At 46.0% G+C, this 19,869-nt stretch overlaps 1 protein-coding gene across 1 annotated transcript in view; it reads right to left on the reverse strand.

Moving 5' to 3' along the window:
• Window positions 1–19,620, reverse strand: part of PGGT1B (protein geranylgeranyltransferase type I subunit beta) — a 61,248-nt gene extending 41,628 nt beyond the window's left edge. Inside the window, exons 1-2 of the mRNA XM_069753040.1 lie at window positions 19,428–19,620; window positions 13,074–13,192 (exon numbers count right to left, since the gene is read on the reverse strand). Of these exons, the coding sequence (XP_069609141.1) occupies window positions 13,074–13,192; window positions 19,428–19,552 (244 nt within the window). The 5' untranslated portion in view covers window positions 19,553–19,620. The remainder of the gene's footprint in view (window positions 1–13,073; window positions 13,193–19,427) is intronic.
• Between the last annotated feature and the right edge of the window lie 249 nt (window positions 19,621–19,869).

Genomic DNA, 19,869 nt, shown 5'->3' on the forward strand with positions numbered 1-19,869 from the left:
GAGAAGGATCCGGCTCGTCTAACTTCCAACAGCCGATCCTTTTATTCTCTGGGAGAGGAGCAGGAGGAGTCTGGCCGCGGCTCTCATACGAAACCCAGGAGCGCTCCCCCAAGCCAAACGTTTCGGCATATGGGGGAGATGGGAAACATATCTGCTGAATGAACGATTGTTTGGCCGGCAGCTATCGGAGGTGTATGGCCACCTTTAGTCCTCTTTCCCCACAGAGAATGTGTGTACACTGAGGATACATGTGTCAGCTGTGGAGCGCGGGCTGACATTTATTCTATGGGTATTGGTAAATTTAATCCGGTGTCTTCAATCCTCATCTTCCAAAAACCAAAACCATTTTTTTCTTATTTGCCATCAACAAAAGGAATTTCTATTTTGCAAGACAAGTTATAGTATTGCCATTCATCTGGCGTATAGTGGAAGGAGACCCTCTAACTACATCTAAAAGGTTTAGTCTGGAACCGCCAGTCCTGGGCAATGAAGCAGAACATCAGAAGCCGTATATAGTGCTCTCACCCACATAGTTCAATTGTACCATGCCCTCAGCATCAATGTCAGAAACGTGCGGCGCAGGGACAAGTTACAAATAGTCAGAAAAATCATTTTTCATTTAGATCCATGAAACACTTAGGCCAAAAGGCCGGAGCAAATACGGCAGCACGGATACCCTTAATGAGGGAGCGGAGAACCTGGAGTTGGTCGCAATTACTAAAGGTCTTTTGTAACATTACAGAGGTTTATGTAAGTCCTTCTTCACATGTACGGGTCTCCGATATGTGTGGCATTCGTTTTTTGTTATGGATAGCACATGTACCCATGATAACCTATAGTGCTGTACACATATCCATTTTTTACTAGCAGCACAAATGACATGGGTCAATACAAGTCTACGGGTCGATGAAAACCACATACAGCACACAGATGGCAGTATAGGAGAAGGTTTGGAACTGATTTTTTCTTTAAGGGGTTGTCTGGTCAAAATCGGTAAGTCTGAATTCACTCTGTGTGCATGCTAGGGGGATTCGCCGGTTTCTGAGCTGGGACTGGAGGGCATGTATGTGTTCTACATACTCCCAGCCAGAGTCCGTCCACTGGGCGCGACCTCGCTCTCATGTATGGCTCCATCACTAGTCCGGGTGCGACCTCGTCCAATACAAGTATATGGAGCAGGGCTGTGCCGGGAGTATGTATAATGCACACATACCCTCTGGTCCCGCAGCATACAGTGTGTGCGCTGGGGAGGTTCATAAGTCTGCAGCTACACAGAGGGACTGCAGACTTATCAATCTGGACCAGACATCCCTTTTAAGCCATACTGAAAATAAACAGATTGCACAGTGATGACACACTGATCCAAAGCACTGATGATACCGGTGCCGGTATTATTCGGATGTGTGAAGGGGCCTAAGAGGGAACCAGTCAGTGTCTTATAAAGAGGACATTGCATAACAATTATATTCCTGGCTCTAGAAAGTAAGAGTCATAAATCAGAGACAATTAAAACTCCGTGGCACGCTCCCGCAGGCCTGGGGACACCTGAAGAGAGGCGAGCACCTGCTCTACGCTGACTCAGGATGGGAGGTAAAGCCTGTTCTCTGCGCCCAGTGTGTCCACTTCACAAAATGCCTGGAAGTCATCAGTAATCCCAGACTGCAGAGTCAATTTTCCTTGATTCATTCTCCCTCGCGAAAACACAATTTTGGCGTCTCGGCTACATTGACTTGAATGTAACAGAAATGGATGCATTAGCACTAAAATCATGTCCGAGTGACATCTATCACCATCAGCAACTTCACTTTACACTGAAAAAAAAAACTAGTAAAAAGAAGCCATTGTGGCAATCATCTGGTTAACGCAGTCCTGGCTTTTCTCACTCCTGAAGATCACATCTAATTATACATTACAAAACAAATCAAGGGATAAGGATCATTACACCAGCACCATAGCACAAAAAGGCGACAGGTTGGTTCTCCATTCTAGCACAGAAAAGGGGTCCTGTGTGTGGGACCCGCCTCTAAAGCACATATGATCAGGGGTTATATAACCCCTCTAACGGAGGTACGATTGGGAATATGCAGCTGGGCAACAAGGCCCATGTAACTGCGACCAAGAAAAGCAGTAATGTCCTTATACTTAATAGGGGGCGGATGTGCAGTACATGGCTGAGCTTCTCAACTCCGCACCTCCACCGATCAGATACCGATGACCTACACCAGTGGCAGAGGGGGCACACAGAGCCCTCCCTGTGGGCATGCGCACCATTGCCATTCGGCATCAGTAGACTGTCAGTAGGTGAAGAGTCTGAAGTAGGGGCTGGCGTCACCAGCTAGATGTGTGTCCGTGCAGGTCCACGCACCACAATACATGACGTTGGCGTACACAAGACTGGATGCATGGCAGTGACGTCATGCGCCCCGTCACTTGGACGCTGAAGTCAGCTGTCAGATTCAGAATACGGCTCAGCAGAGGAGAGAAAGGAAGATTTTATTTCCTATGCGTTGAACAGCTGCACCGGCAGGATGGGGGACATATATTAGAATGGGGAGCATATACATGGATGAAGGGAGCATATACCAGGATGGAAGCATGTTTACTAGGATGGGGTGCATATACTAGGATAGGGGCATGTATAGCAGGCAGGGCTGTGGAGTCGGAGTCGTGGACTCGGAGCCCATTTTGGTGGAGTTGGAGTCAGAGTCATGGAAATCTTAATCCCCATCGGCATCTCGTGTGGTCCCGATGATTGCCATTGCTTTCGGAGGCCAAGTACGGTAATGGCTACAGCGTCTGCCATTTATGGTGGCCTGACAGGAGAAGAGACAAATTTGAATGGAAAAAAATATTTTCCATTTTATTCAGAAATTTGCATTAATTCCTGTGAAGCATCTGAAGGGTTAATCTTCCTGACAGAAGTTGTGAGAACTTTGAGGGGTGCTGATTTTACAACAGTAACGCTTTCAGTGTTTTTTCTAATATAGAAGCTCCTCAGAATCACAACAAAACCGAATAAGTCCTCAAAAAATAAGTTTTGTTATTAAAAAAAATTGCTGCAAAACTTTTAATCCTGCTACATCTAATAAAATAATGTGTGAAAAATGATGCTGACGTAGAGAAGACATATGGGAAATGGTATTGGCTACCTTTTTGTGCAGTCTGACTATCCGACTAAAGGGCAGAAGCAATCAAAATTTGATCATTGATTATTTTTTACAAATTATTAAAAAATATATATATTTTTTAAAAACACCTAAATTTACCACTAAGGCTATGTGCACACGTTCAGGATTTCTTGCAGAAAATTCCTGAGAAAAACCTGCAATTTTATGCAAGAAATCTGCATGCGTTTTTTGCGCATTTTTGCCGCATTTTTTTTCCGGACATTTCCCAATGCATTTTATAGTGGGAAATCTGCAAACAAACCGCAAAATTAATGAACGTGCTGCGTTTTTTACAGCGATGCGTTCTTTTCGCAGAAAAAAACGCATCATGTGCACAAAACATGCGGAATTCATTCTAAATGATGGGATGCATATTGTATGCTGCTTTTTTGCGGTTATATGGCGTTTTTATCGTGAAAAACGCGAAAAATCAGCAACGTGTGCACACAGTCTTAAAGTTCAATGTGCCATGAATAAACAAAAAAAAAAAACTCTTGCATCCCTGGGCTATGTAGAGGAATCCCACAGTTCTTACCACATAAGCTGACAATTCACATTTCACAAAGTGGTCACTAAGGTAATGTTCACACCATGTATTAGCTTCATCAGGGCTTATGTCTGAAGCACCGAAAACGGGTTTCTGGTGTATCCATCGCGATGGGGCCACTGACTATAAGGCTATGTGCACACGTTGCAGATTTGACTGTGGAATTTTCTGTACAGATTTTGCATTTCTTGGCAGAAAACGCAGGTCAGAATCTATGCCTTTTTTTGGTATGTGCACACGTTGCAGATTTTTGTGCAGATTTCTTCCTTTTTTTTACCCCTGCAGATTTCTATTATGGAATGGGTGCAGAAATGCAGCAGATCTGCACAAAAGAATTCACATGGTCCTTTTTTGAATCTGCTGCGTTTTCCGTGCAGATTTTTCCGCACCATTAGCACAGCATATTTTTTTTGCCATTGATTTACATTGTACTGTAAATCACATGCAGATCTGCAGCGTTTCTGCGCGGAAAAAAAAGCTGCATATCTGCAGGAAATCCGCAACGTGTGAACATAGCCTAATAAAGCAGAGAGTCTTTTTATGCTCCGCCAGACATCATTTCCATGTGCTATCAAATAGTCCTCAAAAATCTCCAATTATGGCACTTCCAATTAATATCCTACCAATTGCGGACTTACATTATCTTGGCCGCAGGAAGAGACCCTTATAAATATGTTTAAAAGTTAATTCTTTATTTAACATCAAAATTATTATTTTTTTTTTTTAACAAGACCAAACAAACAAAGTGTCCATGTAATGCAGCGGTTCTCAACCTGGGGGTCGCGACCCCGAGGGGGGGTCGAACGACCAAAACACAGGGGTCGCCACCAGTGGCGTAGGAAGGGGGGAGAAGAAGAAGAAAAAAAAAAAAAAAGACGCCCCTTTAAATCTTCGGGCGGCGCCGTCCGCCGCCACGACCAGGGCCAGCTCCCCCCACCCCCGGGCCCCGCCCCCGCTCTAATACTCACCTCTATTGGTTCCTGCGGCGCCGGCAGCTGCAGCGTCCTCTGACTCTGCGACGTCTCAGAGCAGAGGGCGCGATGACGTCACTACTGTGCGCACCGCTCTGCCTCTCCGTCCTGAGCGTCGCAGAGCCGGAGAGACGCTGACTGGCTGCACCGGACCTGCGCTAGGAACGGGAGAGGTGAGGATTTTACTTTTTTTTTTTTTCTTTATGTCTGACTGTCTGGGGGCAATGCTGGACACACTGGGGCAATACAGGAGACCATGGGGCAGATTGCTGGACACACTGGGGCAATACTGGAGACCATGGGGCAGATTGCTGGACACACTGGGGCAATACAGGAGACCATGTGGCAGAATGCTGGACACACTGGGGCAATACTGGAGACCATGGGGCAGATTGCTGGACACACTGGGGCAATACAGGAGACCATGTGGCAGAATGCTGGACACACTGGGGCAATACAGGAGACCATGGGGCAGATTGCTGGACACACTGGGGCAATACAGGAGACTATGGAGCAGATTGCTGGACACACTGGGGCAATACTGGAGACCATGGGGCAGAATGCTGGACACACTGGGGCAATACAGGAGACCATGGGGCAGATTGCTGGACACACTGGGGCAATACAGGAGACTACTATGGGGCAGATTGCTGGACACCATGGGGCAGAATGCTGGACACACTGGGGCAATACTGGAGACCATGGGGCAGATTGCTGGACACACTGGGGCAATACAGGAGACCATGTGGCAGAATGCTGGACACACTGGGGCAATACAGGAGACCATGGGGCAGATTGCTGGACACACTGGGGCAATACAGGAGACTATGGAGCAGATTGCTGGACACACTGGGGCAATACTGGAGACCATGGGGCAGAATGCTGGACACACTGGGGCAATACAGGAGACCATGGGGCAGATTGCTGGACACACTGGGGCAATACAGGAGACTACTATGGGGCAGATTGCTGGACACCATGGGGCAGAATGCTGGACACACTGGGGCAATACTGGAGACCATGGGGCAGATTGCTGGACACACTGGGGCAATACAGGAGACCATGTGGCAGAATGCTGGACACACTGGGGCAATACAGGAGACCATGGGGCAGAGTGCTGGAAACACTGGGGCAATACTGGAGACCATGGGGCAGATTGCTGGACACACTGGGGCAATACAGGAGACCATGTGGCAGAATGCTGGACACACTGGGGCAATACAGGAGACCATGGGGCAGATTGCTGGACACACTGGGGCAATACTGGAGACCATGGGGCAGATTGCTGGACACACTGGGGCAATACAGGAGACCATGTGGCAGAATGCTGGACACACTGGGGCAATACAGGAGACCATGGGGCAGATTGCTGGACACACTGGGGCAATACTGGAGACCATGGGGCAGAATGCTGGACACACTGGGGCAATACTGGAGACCATGGGGCAGATTGCTGGACACACTGGGGCAATACAGGAGACTATGGGGCAGATTGCTGGACACACTGGGGCAATACTGGAGACCATGGGGCAGAATGCTGGACACACTGGGGCAATACTGGAGACCATGGGGCAGATTGCTGGACACACTGGGGCAATACAGGAGACTATGGGGCAGATTGCTGGACACACTGGGGCAATACAGGAGACTATGGGGCAGATTGCTGGACACACTGGGGCAATACTGGAGACCCTTTGGCAGATTTCTGGACACATTGAGGCAATGCTGGAGACCCTGGGGCAGACTTCTGGACACACTGGGGCAATGCTGGACACTGGGGCAGATTGCTGGACACACTGGGGGTAATATGCTGGACACACTGGGGCAGATTGCTGGACAACATGGGGGTAATATGCTGGACACACTGGGGGCAGGACTTGAGGCATGGGCAGAATGTAGATACGGGGCATGATTGGAGACACGGGGCAGGATTGGATCATGGGGCAGGACGGATACGATGGAGGCTGGTGGGGCAGGATGGGGAGATCATATGGAGTAGAATGGATACTGATGAGGGCAGGATGCGAGAACATATGGCTGGAGCCAGGAATGAGATAAACGGGGCCAGGGTGGGGAATAGTGTTACCATAGGCATAATAGGGGATAATTAAGGGATATTATTACTGCAGTGATGTATTTATTTTATTTTTTGAGTATACTGTTTTAAATGGGGGGGCAGTCCTGTTACTGTGCAGAGTGACACTATATCGCCTTTTTATCTTCATGTGGTGTAATGTAGAAGTTGTGAAAAATTAAGTAATGTGTTCTACAAGCGGAGCTCTAGATAACTGTGTTATTTCCTGCAGAAACGAGTCCTGGCTGGAAGGAATGATGGCGGTCTGTGCTGGATGAAAGATGAAGGACTTCACCTAGAGACGTCACTGGTGAGTCAGTGTTACCTATACACTGACACTATACACTGTATACTATATAGAGGTCCTGTGTATAATGTCACCAGTGATCTCTGTATTACCTCTATACATAATGCATATCAGATATTTACATTCCGAATCATAACTAATAAAATTACAGTTTTAAAGTAGCCACCAAAATTATTTTTTGGGTTGGGGGTCACCGCAACATGAGGAACTGTATTGCGGGGTCACGGCATTAGAAAGGTTGAGAACCACTGATGTAATGGATAGCATAGGCACAGACCTATGTATAATATTGATATTTAGTCCAAATTGGATCCATGCAAATATGGTAAGACATCATTTTCAGCAGAAATCACCCATTTCAGGCAGACACAAAAATGCAGTTGACTATGTATTGGTGCCAGCTTCAAATAAGTGGGTACTGCTGAAAGTGACTCCATCTGCTTCATCAAAGGGACTCTGCCAACACAGAATGAGCCTTCTAACCAAGTGCAGGCTTTCGGTGCATCAAGGCATGACCAGTCATTTAAAGAAGCACTCCTCCCCCATCAAAGTTTTTATCCTCTTAATATATTGCAGTCATCATATTATACAGCACGGTGTACTTACAATTGCTCATTTTGCCTTTATACACAGTCAATTCTTCTCTTTGCTCTATGTAGAAACAGGAAATCTTTTGTCCCTGAGAATCTCATGCCCCCCAAACTCCTGACTAGGGTTGAGCGACCTTGACTTTTTTAGGGTCGAGCCGGGTTTCGCGAAACCCGACTATCTCAAAAGTCGAGTCGAGTGAAATCGGCCGATTATGGCGAAAAGTCGAGGATCGACCGAAACACGAAACCCAATGGTGTTTTTTTTTTTCTTCTCTCTCTCTCTCGTCCGTCCGTCCCTGAACTGAAAAGCTGGTGTTACAGTGCAAATCGCTACAGCGCACAAGCGACAACATGGCGATAAGCGTCCACGCCCCTAAGACCTATGTCATCACTCTGCCCACGCCCCTTCATTGGCTGAAAAAAATGGCGCCAAGCGCGTCATACGAAACGCAACTTTGGCGCGTACCGCATGGCCGACCCCACACAGGGATCGGGTCGGGTTTCATGAAACCCGACTTTGCCAAAAGTCGGCGACTTTTGAAAATGAACGATCCGTTTCGCTCAACCCTACTCCTGACCCAGCGGCTCTGTTCCTCTCCTGGCCAGGGACTTTGCAGTGACTTATTACTCAAACAGGGAAAAGAGACCTCCTGTTTCTACATAGAGCTTAGAAGGATTCAGCTAGTTAGTTTAGAATCACGTGTCATAGACCTAATGGAAGAGAGAAGAATTAACTGGATAGAAAGGCAAAATTAGCAATTGTAAGCACGGCTGTGGAGTTGGTAAGCCAAACCACCGACTCCGATATTTCCCTGACTTCCGACCCCCCAGCACTGATCACCACTGAGCATGTGCACAAAGTGCAGCACAGATTCATCTCCGCTAATAGCCGTGATCCTTAGATCAGGAACAGAACAGACATTTATAGGACATTTCAGAACTTTCCCAAATTCTTATGAAAACATTTACAGCTCATCCTGCATTGTACTACTGTACCCAATGTATTATATATTTTAGGAATAAGTCCATTTCAAACTGACTCCACAGCCCTGATTGTAAATACACAGTATAATGATGACTGCAATGTATTAAAAGGATAAACCTTTTGATGGGAGGAGGAGTGCTTCATTAAATGCACCTTCTCACCTACTTATTTTCCATCTATCGCCATCCTTCTCTTGCTCTATAATCAAAGAAGAACCAATGAATAATTAATTAAGCAACCTAAGTCCTCTAACATTGTGTGTTCTGCGGTAGAAGATAATATTTACTAAAATCTGAGTGTGTTGAGACCTGCATATATTACATTTCTGCTGCAGATTTATGGCTCTGAAAACTTCTCCAACTTCCAGAATCTCCACCTGCTTTTTGGGGGAAGTGAAACCTGTAGAAAATCAGATACTGCATAAATAATTGTAAGATATCTACCTAAGTTACACTGCCACCTAGTGTTCACACGAGGAATAACAGTGGTGCCAAAGGGCCGTTAACCTGTGTTTAGGAACACATTCAATTTGTATGTACACGTGTTTTAAATAAACGTCTATACAATTAATGGGTCTGCTTCTTAGAGATTATATTAGACTGTGCAGGAAAGCAAAATACACTTTATCTGAGTAAATAAAAACCCTGATTCTTAAAGAGGTGGTCCGAAGCCCAAATTACCGTATATACTCGAGTATAAGCCGACCCGAGTATAAGCCGTCCCCCCTAATTTTGCCACAAAAAAGTGGGAAAACGTAATGACTCGAGTATAAGCCTAGGGTGGGGAATGCAGCAGCTGCCGGTAAATGTCAAAAGTAAAAATAGATACCAATAAAAGTAAAATTAATTGAGACATCAGTAGGTTTAGTGTTTTTGAATATCCATATTGAATCAGGAGCCCCATATAATGCTCCATAAAGTTTATGATGGGCCCCATAAGATGCTCCATATTAAAATATGCCCCATCTAATCCTGCATAAAGGTTAATAAGGGCCCCATAAGATGCTCCATAGACACATTTGCCCAATATAGTGCTGCACAAATGTTGATTATGGCCCCATAAGATGCTCCATAAAGATATTTGCCCCATATAGTGCTGCACAAACCTTGATTACGGCCCTATAAGATGCTCCATACAGACACTTGCCCCATATAATGCTCCACAAACGTTAATTATGGCCCCATAAGATGCTCCATAAAGATATTTGCCACATTTAGTGCTGCACAAACGTTGATTATGGCCCCATACAGACAATTGCCCCATATAGTGCTGCACAAACGTTGATTATGGCCCCATACAGACACTTGCCCCATATAGTGCTGCACAAACGTTAAGGCCCCATAAGATGCCCCATACAGACAATTGCCCCATTTGCTGTTGCTGCGATAAAAAAAAAAAAAAAAAATTACATACTCACCTCTCCGTCGCTCAGGCCCCCGGCACTTTCAATATTCACCTGCTCCTCGTTCCGGCGTCGCTCCATCTTCAGCACTGACGTTCAGGCAGAGGGCGCGCACTAACCACGTCATTGCGCCCTCTGACCTGAGCATCACTGCAGAAGACGCTGAAGACGGAGCGGCGCCCGGAACGAGAAGCAGGTGAATATCATGCAGCACTCCCCTCCCCACTATACTCACCTGCTCCTGGTGCGGTGCAGTCCCTGCTTCCCCGGCGCTGCAGCTTCTAACTGTACTGAGCGGTCACCGTTACTGCTCATTACAGTAATGAATATGTGGCTCCACCCTTATGGGAGGTGGAGCCGCATATTCATTACTGTAATGAGCAGTAACGGTGACCGCTCAGTACAGGAAGAAGCTTGGGCGCCGGGAAGCCAGGGACCTGCAGGGACTGCGCCAGGAGTAGGTGAGTATAATTAGACAGCCCCCGCTCCCCCTCCGACCCCTGGGTATGACTCAAGTATAAGCCAAAGGGGGGGGACTTTCAGCCCAAAAAAATGGGCTGAAAATTTCGGCTTATACTCGAGTATATACGGTAGTTTTCATCCTAAATTCCCATCTATTAAATGCCATAATCTGAACTATTTTCTAATATACCTGAATTAAAAATTCTCTATCCTTCCCCAACTACACTATCTAACCACTTTATTTTTTTATTAAAAACTTCTTTTTTGATGACGTTTGGTTTCAGAATCCCAGTGCATGCTGGGATACTCAAACTCATCAGGGGGTAGAGGCTGCGGTCACTGCTGAAACACCTGCCCCCTCCCTGAAATGAAGAATCATCAATGACACTTATTTCTGGGGCCGGGCTAGTCCCTGCACATTGTACGATGTGCACAATGACAGCGCGCTCTCCATTATTGGCTCAGATCAGCAGCAACAAGCTGTCAGAATAGCCAGCGTGCAGATTTGTGACAGCACTGGTCTCTGCACGCTGGGTATTCTGACACTGCTTAAGGCTATGTGCACACATAGAATGGTCCACTGCGGACGCTGCATTTTTGCTGCAGATTTATCGCGGATTTACCGCAGTTTTTCTGTGGATTTCACTGCGGTTTTACAAATGCAGTTTTCTATAGTAGCAGCTGTAAAACCGCTGCGGAATCCGCAGAAAGAAGTGACATGCTGCGGAATGTAATCCGCTGCGCTTCCGCACGTTTTTTCCGCAGCATGTGCACAGCGTTTTTTGTTTCCCATAGGTTTACATTGTAATGTAAACTCATGGGATCCGCAGCGTTTTCCGCATCGTGTGCACATACCCTTATTGTTAGCTCAGATCAGCAGTAACGAGCTGTCAAAAAAGGGTGCTGCCTGTGAGGGTACTGGTCTCTGCACACCAGGAATTCTGAGACCGCTATGTTGCCGGTTCGTTAATGCTGATGTTAGCTGACAACAGAGTGCACATCGCACAGACTAGCCCCTGTAATGAGCATCGCTGATGTTTCCTCATTTCAGGGAAGGGACAGGGGCTGCAACAACGACCACAGCCTCTGCCCTCTGATGACGCTTTTTTGAGTATCCCAGCATGCATAGACATTCTAAAACAAAACGTGATAAAAATGGAAGTAAAAAACAAAAAAAAAAAAACAGTTTGTGTAGTTAGGGAAGGATGATGATGATGTCAAGAGGTGGGTGAGGATGCAGTACTGAATGCAGAGATGCAGCTCCAGCCCTGGAGGAAATTATATATATACTAGATGGCAGCCCGATTCTAAAGAATCGGGAGTCTAGAATCCATATATACTTTATTTATTCAAATGTAAGAATAATACAATTAATAAATAATAGTAAGAAAGAACAAAAATAATAGGCAGTATATGGAGAAAACACCAAACAAAAGTTCAAAATTGGTGTGAAAATGTCACTGAACCACTTCACAACTAAATATATATAGTTTTGGTAAATGGTATTATCATTTTTTTGACGAAATTCGGCAGGAGCTTGAAGAGCAACGTCACTGGGCCCGCCTCCACGCAGTAGAAACTTGCTGTGAGGTAAAAATTCAAAAATCACACCAAAATGGCAGGCGGAGTGTGTCACAGTACGGCACGTTTCTGATTGGTCGCTCGCAGCAGGCGGCAACCAATCAGACACTGGACACTGTTGACGTCACTTATCTCCGGACATTAGCTCCGGACAGGAAGTTGGCACAAATTGCAGGAAGTAGTATTCTAGGCAATTATATATTAGATATTTTTCTTATTTCTTACACCTAATAAAGTAGGGGAGAACCTCTCAAAGCAGCCTACTATAAAAGTGCTATAAAAAAAAGGTGCGAGCTCTTGCTGCTGCTGACTTCTATAGGAGCCCAGCCAGATTTCAAGAGAAGAATGAAATTACATTTATTCTGTTCCCTTGATGCCAGTGATGACTTGTTGTTGGCACCATGTACCCAAAGCAGCAGATCAGTGACCTGGGAGGTGGCGAGGACTTAATAGATGCTAATCTGATGGCTGCTTCCATGGTGGAACCGGGTTTGTTGGCACAGACTCGTACAATAAGTTACTATTTTTTTGTGCATTTCCCACATTATATAATGTCCATGTGTTTATATAGAGTCCACGAGAACTTACTGGTGGCACATATGTCCCCCTGAGATAGACAAGAGTTTATTTTCCATCTCCCCGAGACATCTGCTGCCTAGAAGTGCCAATACACTTTAGACAGCCGTCAGCCATCTCTCTCCCAACATCCCCAGACACAGGAATGCTCTCCTTGGCCGAGCGTCCATGTGGTCACTATGGATAGAGTGGGGTACACTGCTGCCAGACGCCGCTTATTTAGTAGGGGAACAAACGGTCATCTGTCAGGGGAGGGTTGGGGGCCCCTATACACATTAGATGGTCGTCAAGCGGCCCCAAATACGGCCAGCAAATCTAGTGTGTATGAGGGCCAGAAAATAACCGATTTTTGTCCTTACAATAATTCTTTCCTTTTAGTACTATATAAAAGCAAATAAAATACTGACTCACTGTCTTCAGTGGGAAGAACCTGGAGGGAATATATCCACTCTATTATTTCATCTTTGTTCACAACGTGCAAGGAGTCCAACATGTCCAGTCCAGACAGAGCGAAAAATGCAATCGTCAACCTAAAAATACAAGTTGGAAAAAGCGTCAAAGCAATGATTGATCCCCGAACACATTAAATGTACTCATCGTCCCATACAGAGAGGACAACAGAGGTATCACAGCCCAGAAAACAGAAAATAACCGATTTCCCATGATCCGCTGCCACAGTCCTATTAGCAACTAAGGCCGCATTCAGACATCCAAGCATCATTATATCGCAGCTAGAACATATATATACCCATTATAGCCTATGGGGCTGTCCACGTGCCTGATTTGTTTTGTAGACAGTGTGTCCGTGAAAAAATATATATATGCAAATTCGGAGAAGAAGAGGACTGAAACTAGAGCGCCACCTACTGATAGCTGTTAATATCGACCCTTTAACAAGCCTTGTCATATGACTAAGGGTATGTGCACACGTTGTGGATTTTGTTGCGAATCCGCAGCGGTTTTAACGCTGCGGATTCGCAGCAGGTTTCCATGAGTTTACAGTACCATGTAAACCTATGGAAAACAAAATCCGCAGTGCCCATGCTGCGTGAAAAAAATGCGCGGAAACGCTGCGTTGTTTATTCCGCAGCATGTTCATTCTTTGTGCGGATTCCACAGCGGTTTACACCTGCTCCTCAATAGATATCTGCAGGTGTAAAACCGCAGGTGGAGTCAGCACAAAAAACGCATAAAATGCGCTGTAAATCCGCAAGTAAAACGCAGTGCCTTTTACATGCGAATTTCTCAAAATAGGGGCGGAAAAATCCACAGAGGTTCCATCTACGTCTGCACACACCCTAAGGATAAAAGCCAAACTAGAATCTCAATTTGCTGCTGATGGGTCGATATTGACTTTCAGGATTGCTACTTCCAAAAGGTGGCGCTAGAGAGGTAATCTGCAAATTTAATTTCCCCACAGGAGCATGAATGGCATACAAGTCTCCTCACTCAGACATGTCAGGCCTGAGTTGTCACTCTCCACAAGGAGAAATGTTAACCCTTAGAGCCCTGTGGGAAAAAAAAAACCAAATCACAATCAAAATGGGTCAGTGAAACTCATGGCCAGCACATTGATGGTGTCCGTGTGTAATCCACATGCTGGCCATGATTAGCATTGCACTCAATAGAAGCAATTCAACTGTGTATCACTGTTGGGAAAACCTGACAAACACTGATGAAATCAGATCAATAACACTGATGGCACTCATACCCACAAGAAAAATCACACATCTGAATGAGGCCTTAGATCGTTCAAAAACTTGAAGAAATTATCAAGTCTGGTATTTTAAGCAACTTAAAAAAAAACCTAAATTTAAAACACATTTTACTACATAAAAGTATATGCACAAATTAAACATTTGCGTTTTTGACGCATTTTTTTTCTGTGCAGATTTGGCAGAAAAACTAAAGGATTTCCTATTAGCAGCCGAGTACAATGTCTGAAACCTCGCGCACACGTTGCTTATTTTTTCCTTCCAGAAGTTTCATACCTGCAGTATGTCAATTCTTTTAGCCTTTTTGCCATTTTCCACCTGCACTATTGAATAGAAAAAACTGCAGCAAAGTGCTGCAAAAACACAGGTATTTTATGCTGGTATTTCTGGCCAACACTTTCGTATTTTCAGCAGAAATGTCTGCAGCAAATACCTGTACACATACCCTAAAGGGCACATTGCTCTATATCAGTGTTCCCCAACAGGTCATGTTTTCAGGATTTCCTTAGCATTGAACAGGTGATGGAATTATTGCCTGTGAATGTGATGCAATTATCACCTATGCAATACTAAGGAAATACTGAAAACATGACCTGTTGGTGGCTCTTGAGGACCGGAGTTGGGGAACACTGCTCTATATAAATGTCACATACTTTTGCTCCCAGATATGAGCAGATAATGCAGACTTCTGCTCTAACCGATAGCATTGCTTCTCAAACTGTAGGGTGCCCCCTATTTATTGGTGCGGCCCAGCAGGGAAGTCAGGCATGGCCATAATCTGCCCAGGTCACTTTTGCCTGGAGAAGTCAGGGTGGGACAACAAGAGGCTAATTTTATAGTTTTAAGGTTTACAAAGCTACAAGAAAGTAAATGGAGTAATATTTTTAGTTTTATTATAAGGCGCAGGAAGAAATTTTTTGGACAACCCTTGATTTATATTATTATTATAATTTTTATTGTTATAGCGCCATTTATTCCATGGCACATTACATGTAAGGAGGGGTATACATAACAAAAACAAGTACAATAATCTTAAACAATACATGTCATATTTTGTGGTAGAGGGTTCCAGAGTAGGGGTGATACGCGAGAGAAATCTTGTATACGATTGTGGGAAGAGGAGATAAGAGGGGAGTAGAGAAGGAGATCTTGTGAGGATCGGAGGTTGCGTGTAGATAAGTACCGGGAGACGAGGTCACAGATGTATGGAGGAGACAGGTTGTGGATGGCTTTGTACGTCATGGTTAGGGTTTTGTAGTGGAGTCTCTGGGCAATGGGGAGCCAGTGAAGGGATTGACAGAGGGGAGAGGCCGGGAATAGCGGGGGGACAGGTGGATTAGTCGGGCAGCAGAGTTTAGAATAGATTGGAGGGGTGCGAGAGTGTTCGAGGGGAGGCCACAGAGCAGGAGGTTGCAGTAGTCAAGGCGAGAGATGATGAGGGCATGGACTAGGGTTTTTGCAGATTCTTGGTTGAGGAATGAATGGATTCGTGAAATATTTTTGAGTTGAAGGCGGCAGAAAGTGAAAAGGGCTTGGATATGTGGTTTGAAGGAGAGCTCAGCGTCAAGGATTACCCCGAGGCAGCGAGCTTGTGGGACTGGGGAGAGTGGGCAGCCATGCACTGTAATGGATAGGTTCGTTGGGGGGGGGGGTCGCGTGAGATGGGGGAAAGATGATGAATTCTGTTTTGTCCATGTTAAGTTTGAGAAATCTAGCGGAGAAGAAGGATGAAATAGCGGACAGACATTGAGGGATTCTGGTTAGTAGGGAGGTGATATCTGGTCCAGAGATGTAGATCTGTGTCATCAGAATAGAGATGATACTGAAAACCATGAGATTCTATGAGCTGTCCCAGGCCAAAAGTGTAAATGGAGAAGAGCAGGGGCCCTAGGACTGAACCTTGTGGGACTCCGACAGACAGGGGGCGAGGTGAGGAGGTGGTGTGTGAGTGGGAGACGCTGAATGTCCGGTCTGTTAGGTATGACGAGATCCAGGATAGGGCCAAGTCTGTGATGCCAAGGGATGAGAGGGTCTGTAATAATAGGGAATGGTCCACTGTGTCAAAGGCAGCCGACAGGTCCAGGAGGAGGAGGACAGAGTAGTGTCGCTTGCTCTTGGCGGTTAAGAGGTCATTGGTGACCTTAGTTAGGGCAGTTTCAGTGGAGTGGTGTGACCGGAAGCCAGATTGTAAGCGGTCAAAGAGGGAGCAAGAAGAGAGATGGGAGGACAGTTCAAGGTAAACGTGTTGTTCCAGTAGTTTGGAGGCATAGGGGAGAAGTGATATAGGGCGATAGCTAGATACAGAGGATGGGTCAAGAGAGGGCTTTTTGAGGATAGGTGTGATGGAGGCATGTTTAAAGCTTGAGGGCAAAACACCAATTGTTAGTGATAGGTTGAAGAGATGGGTTAGGATTGGGATGAAGACTGTGGTGAGGTTTGGGATGAAGTGGGAAGGGATCGCGTCAAGTGCACAGGTGGTGAGATGTGATCTTGAGAGTAGAGTGGAGAGTCGATCTTCTGTAATGGTGGAGAAGTTGGTTTTGGAAGTGGAGGACTGGGAAGTTGGGAGGAAGGGCTCTGGGGGTTGTTGACCAAAACTGTCTCTGATGTTATCAATCTCCTGCTTGAAAAATGAGGCAAAGTCTTCAGCTGAGATGAGTGGAGAGAGAGGAGGTGCTGGGGGACAGAGGAGAGAATTGAATGTGTTGAATAACTGTTTAGGGTTGTGAGACAGGGAGGATATCATAGCAAAGGCTCAGACGTTTGTGCAAGTGGGTACAGGATAGGACAGCAATGCTCTCCCAACTCGAGCGGGACAGCCTCACAGAAATATGGGAAACTGTTAAGCACGGGTCTGGAGACACAAGGGCAGTCCATGCTGTGGCAGTCTGCGCCTGGACGTCTGCATGATCTCTACAATCTGTACATTCGTGGAAGCCCTTCCAATAACCACCACCAAATTGTCTCTGCAAAGAATGCTGAGCATTAGTGGTTTTGTTTTTTTAACATTAATAAGAGTGTACAGCCCTTGTTAAATTCGGACTGAGTCTTTGTCCTCGATCTTAGGATACATTCGCATATCTGTGCGCTGGCAGATTTGTTATCGGACATCATGCAGACCGAGAGCATCCTATTCTGATCCCCAACATCAGCTCATAATAAGACAGTTTCACAGGTTTTATGCCCCGAGCTGCACATGAATGGATCTTATTACTCCATGGGTCAGAGTGCTGTCCAATAGCAAAAAAAAAAATGGATGGCCCTCGGACATGTCACACGGATTTGGGAAAGCACCCGTACATTAATATCCAGTCTTACTGTAGGACACTTAGTGCTCCGCGCACTGCTAACGTCACCCGTACAATCGCTCCGCTTACTGTACGATAAATGGCTTATTTTTGACAGACAACTCGTATATGAACCCTTGGCAGAGTGTTCTTATCTTGAAAAGTTTCAGATTTCTTTCCCCCAAGCAAACTGGACTGTAGCAGGAGTTCAAACCTCTTTTTTTATTTTTTTTGCATCACGGAGCGTGATTATAAAATTTTGTTTTCTCTAAGAGCATGTGCACACAGTGGCTGCTCTGAAACTGGTCTGAAAAAGTGCTCAGAAGAACGATCACATTTATTATCTGTATATAGGACTTGCTTTTCATATGTGCTGGCTTCTAAGGGTATGTGTCCACGTTCAGGATTGCATCAGGATTTTGTCAGTATTTTACATCAGTATTTGTAGCCAAAACCAGGAGTGGAACAATTAGCGGAAAAGTATAATAGAAACATATGCACCACTTCTGCATTTATCACCCACTCCTGGTTTTGGCTTACAAATACTGATGGAAAATCCTGACCAAATCCTGATGCAATCCTGAACGTGGACACATACCCTAAGCGTCTTTTAGGCTGGGTGCAGTCAGTAATCAGCAGCCCTTTGGATGCAGCACTGCCGGCTATTGTACGCAGGTGATTCCACATGTGATCATTGAACCGTGCAGAATCACCGCGCCCAATATATTGTATGGGTGACATTTATTTTGCGGAGACTGAGCATCTTCGCAAGATAAATAGACGTGTTGCGGTCTGGAAATACGCGTCACATGTCTGTCTCCGCAGGGAAGCCGCAGGCGTCTGTGCTATTTCTTTAAGTCCCATCCACTATGTGGTAACATCTGGAAGCTGCACAAGTGCACAGCGTCCAACCCACAGCGATTACTGACCGTGTGCATTTATTCAAGTTTCAAAAGACGCCAAAGGAATGAGCCGCCCCTTCTCCAGGAGCCTTCACCTCAGAAGACATCTTTGGTTACATATAGAGCCTTTACACTGCCGGCCCAACAGACGCCATGTTTGAGTATTTTCACCTCAGAAAACGTTAGCCATTTCTTCACAGATGAATGGAGGGAAAAAAGAAAACATCTGCATGAAAGGGGACTCAAAAATCAGGTAAAAAAACGATTAACAAACCTGTTGGCAGTCAAAAATGTCAAACAAGCGCTAAGATTACTAAAAAGACGCAAAAAAAAACCCTCTACCACACTTAAGACAAAAAGAAGCTGCGGTGTCTCCTGAAGGGACCTCCTCTCAGAGCTCAGGGGGTCTCCCACATGGGGAAGGGCTGTGTTCACAACTCAGAGCCCAGGTAGGATCATTGGGGTCCCCGCAGTACGATCCCCAGTGATCAGTGAATTAGCCCCATCATACAGAGAGGGGTGTACTTACTTTTTGGGGGAATAACCCTTTATGTGCATCTCCTCACTGTCCTGGCACTGGCCCGCACCATGACTGACACTGATGGGGTGCTGGCTCACAGCCATGGTGCCGGCACCTACGTGGTTACACTGGGGGGCTCTTCCCGTCACCCCACCCAGGACATTTTGCACACAACTGACCTGTGGACTCTAACATTCACAAGATGGGTGAGAGGAAAGCACAAGGAGTCCTAGAGACGAGTAATGACGGCACCGGACAGTGCACAGGGTGTGTGGCCCCGGTACACGGGGGGCGAGAAGCCACAGAGCTCCGTCAGGTCATCACCTGGGGCCGCACATTACCTGCTGGTCTCCAGCGGCGAGCACTGCTCGGGGAGCGCTTGGAGACTCCGCTGGAAGTAACGCACATGACGATCGGGCAAGAAAAGTAACCGCTCGCCCAGCAACTCATCGTCCTCCTCCGCCATCTCCCTGCTGCTCTGCCCCACACCTCTGTCCGTACACAGATGTGAATTGCTAGTGAGCTGCAGGACCTGCGATGATGTCAGCGTCATGTGATCAGTCACGTGGGGGAGCAGTCAGGCCCCGCGCTTCCGGAGAGTAGTGTAGTGTACTTCATGCTCTGCATTACTGCTGGCTATTCTATACAGGGGACTGCGTGACGGTGTCTGTGTACGAGTGTACATATGTGGATATTATATACGGACACTGTGTATATATGCACATGATGTACACATACACGTATTGTACATACACCCACACATTTATACACAGTGTGTCCATG

This window comes from Ranitomeya imitator, chromosome 1 (genome assembly GCF_032444005.1).
Source record: "Ranitomeya imitator isolate aRanImi1 chromosome 1, aRanImi1.pri, whole genome shotgun sequence".
NCBI classification, from domain to species: Eukaryota; Metazoa; Chordata; class Amphibia; order Anura; family Dendrobatidae; genus Ranitomeya; species Ranitomeya imitator.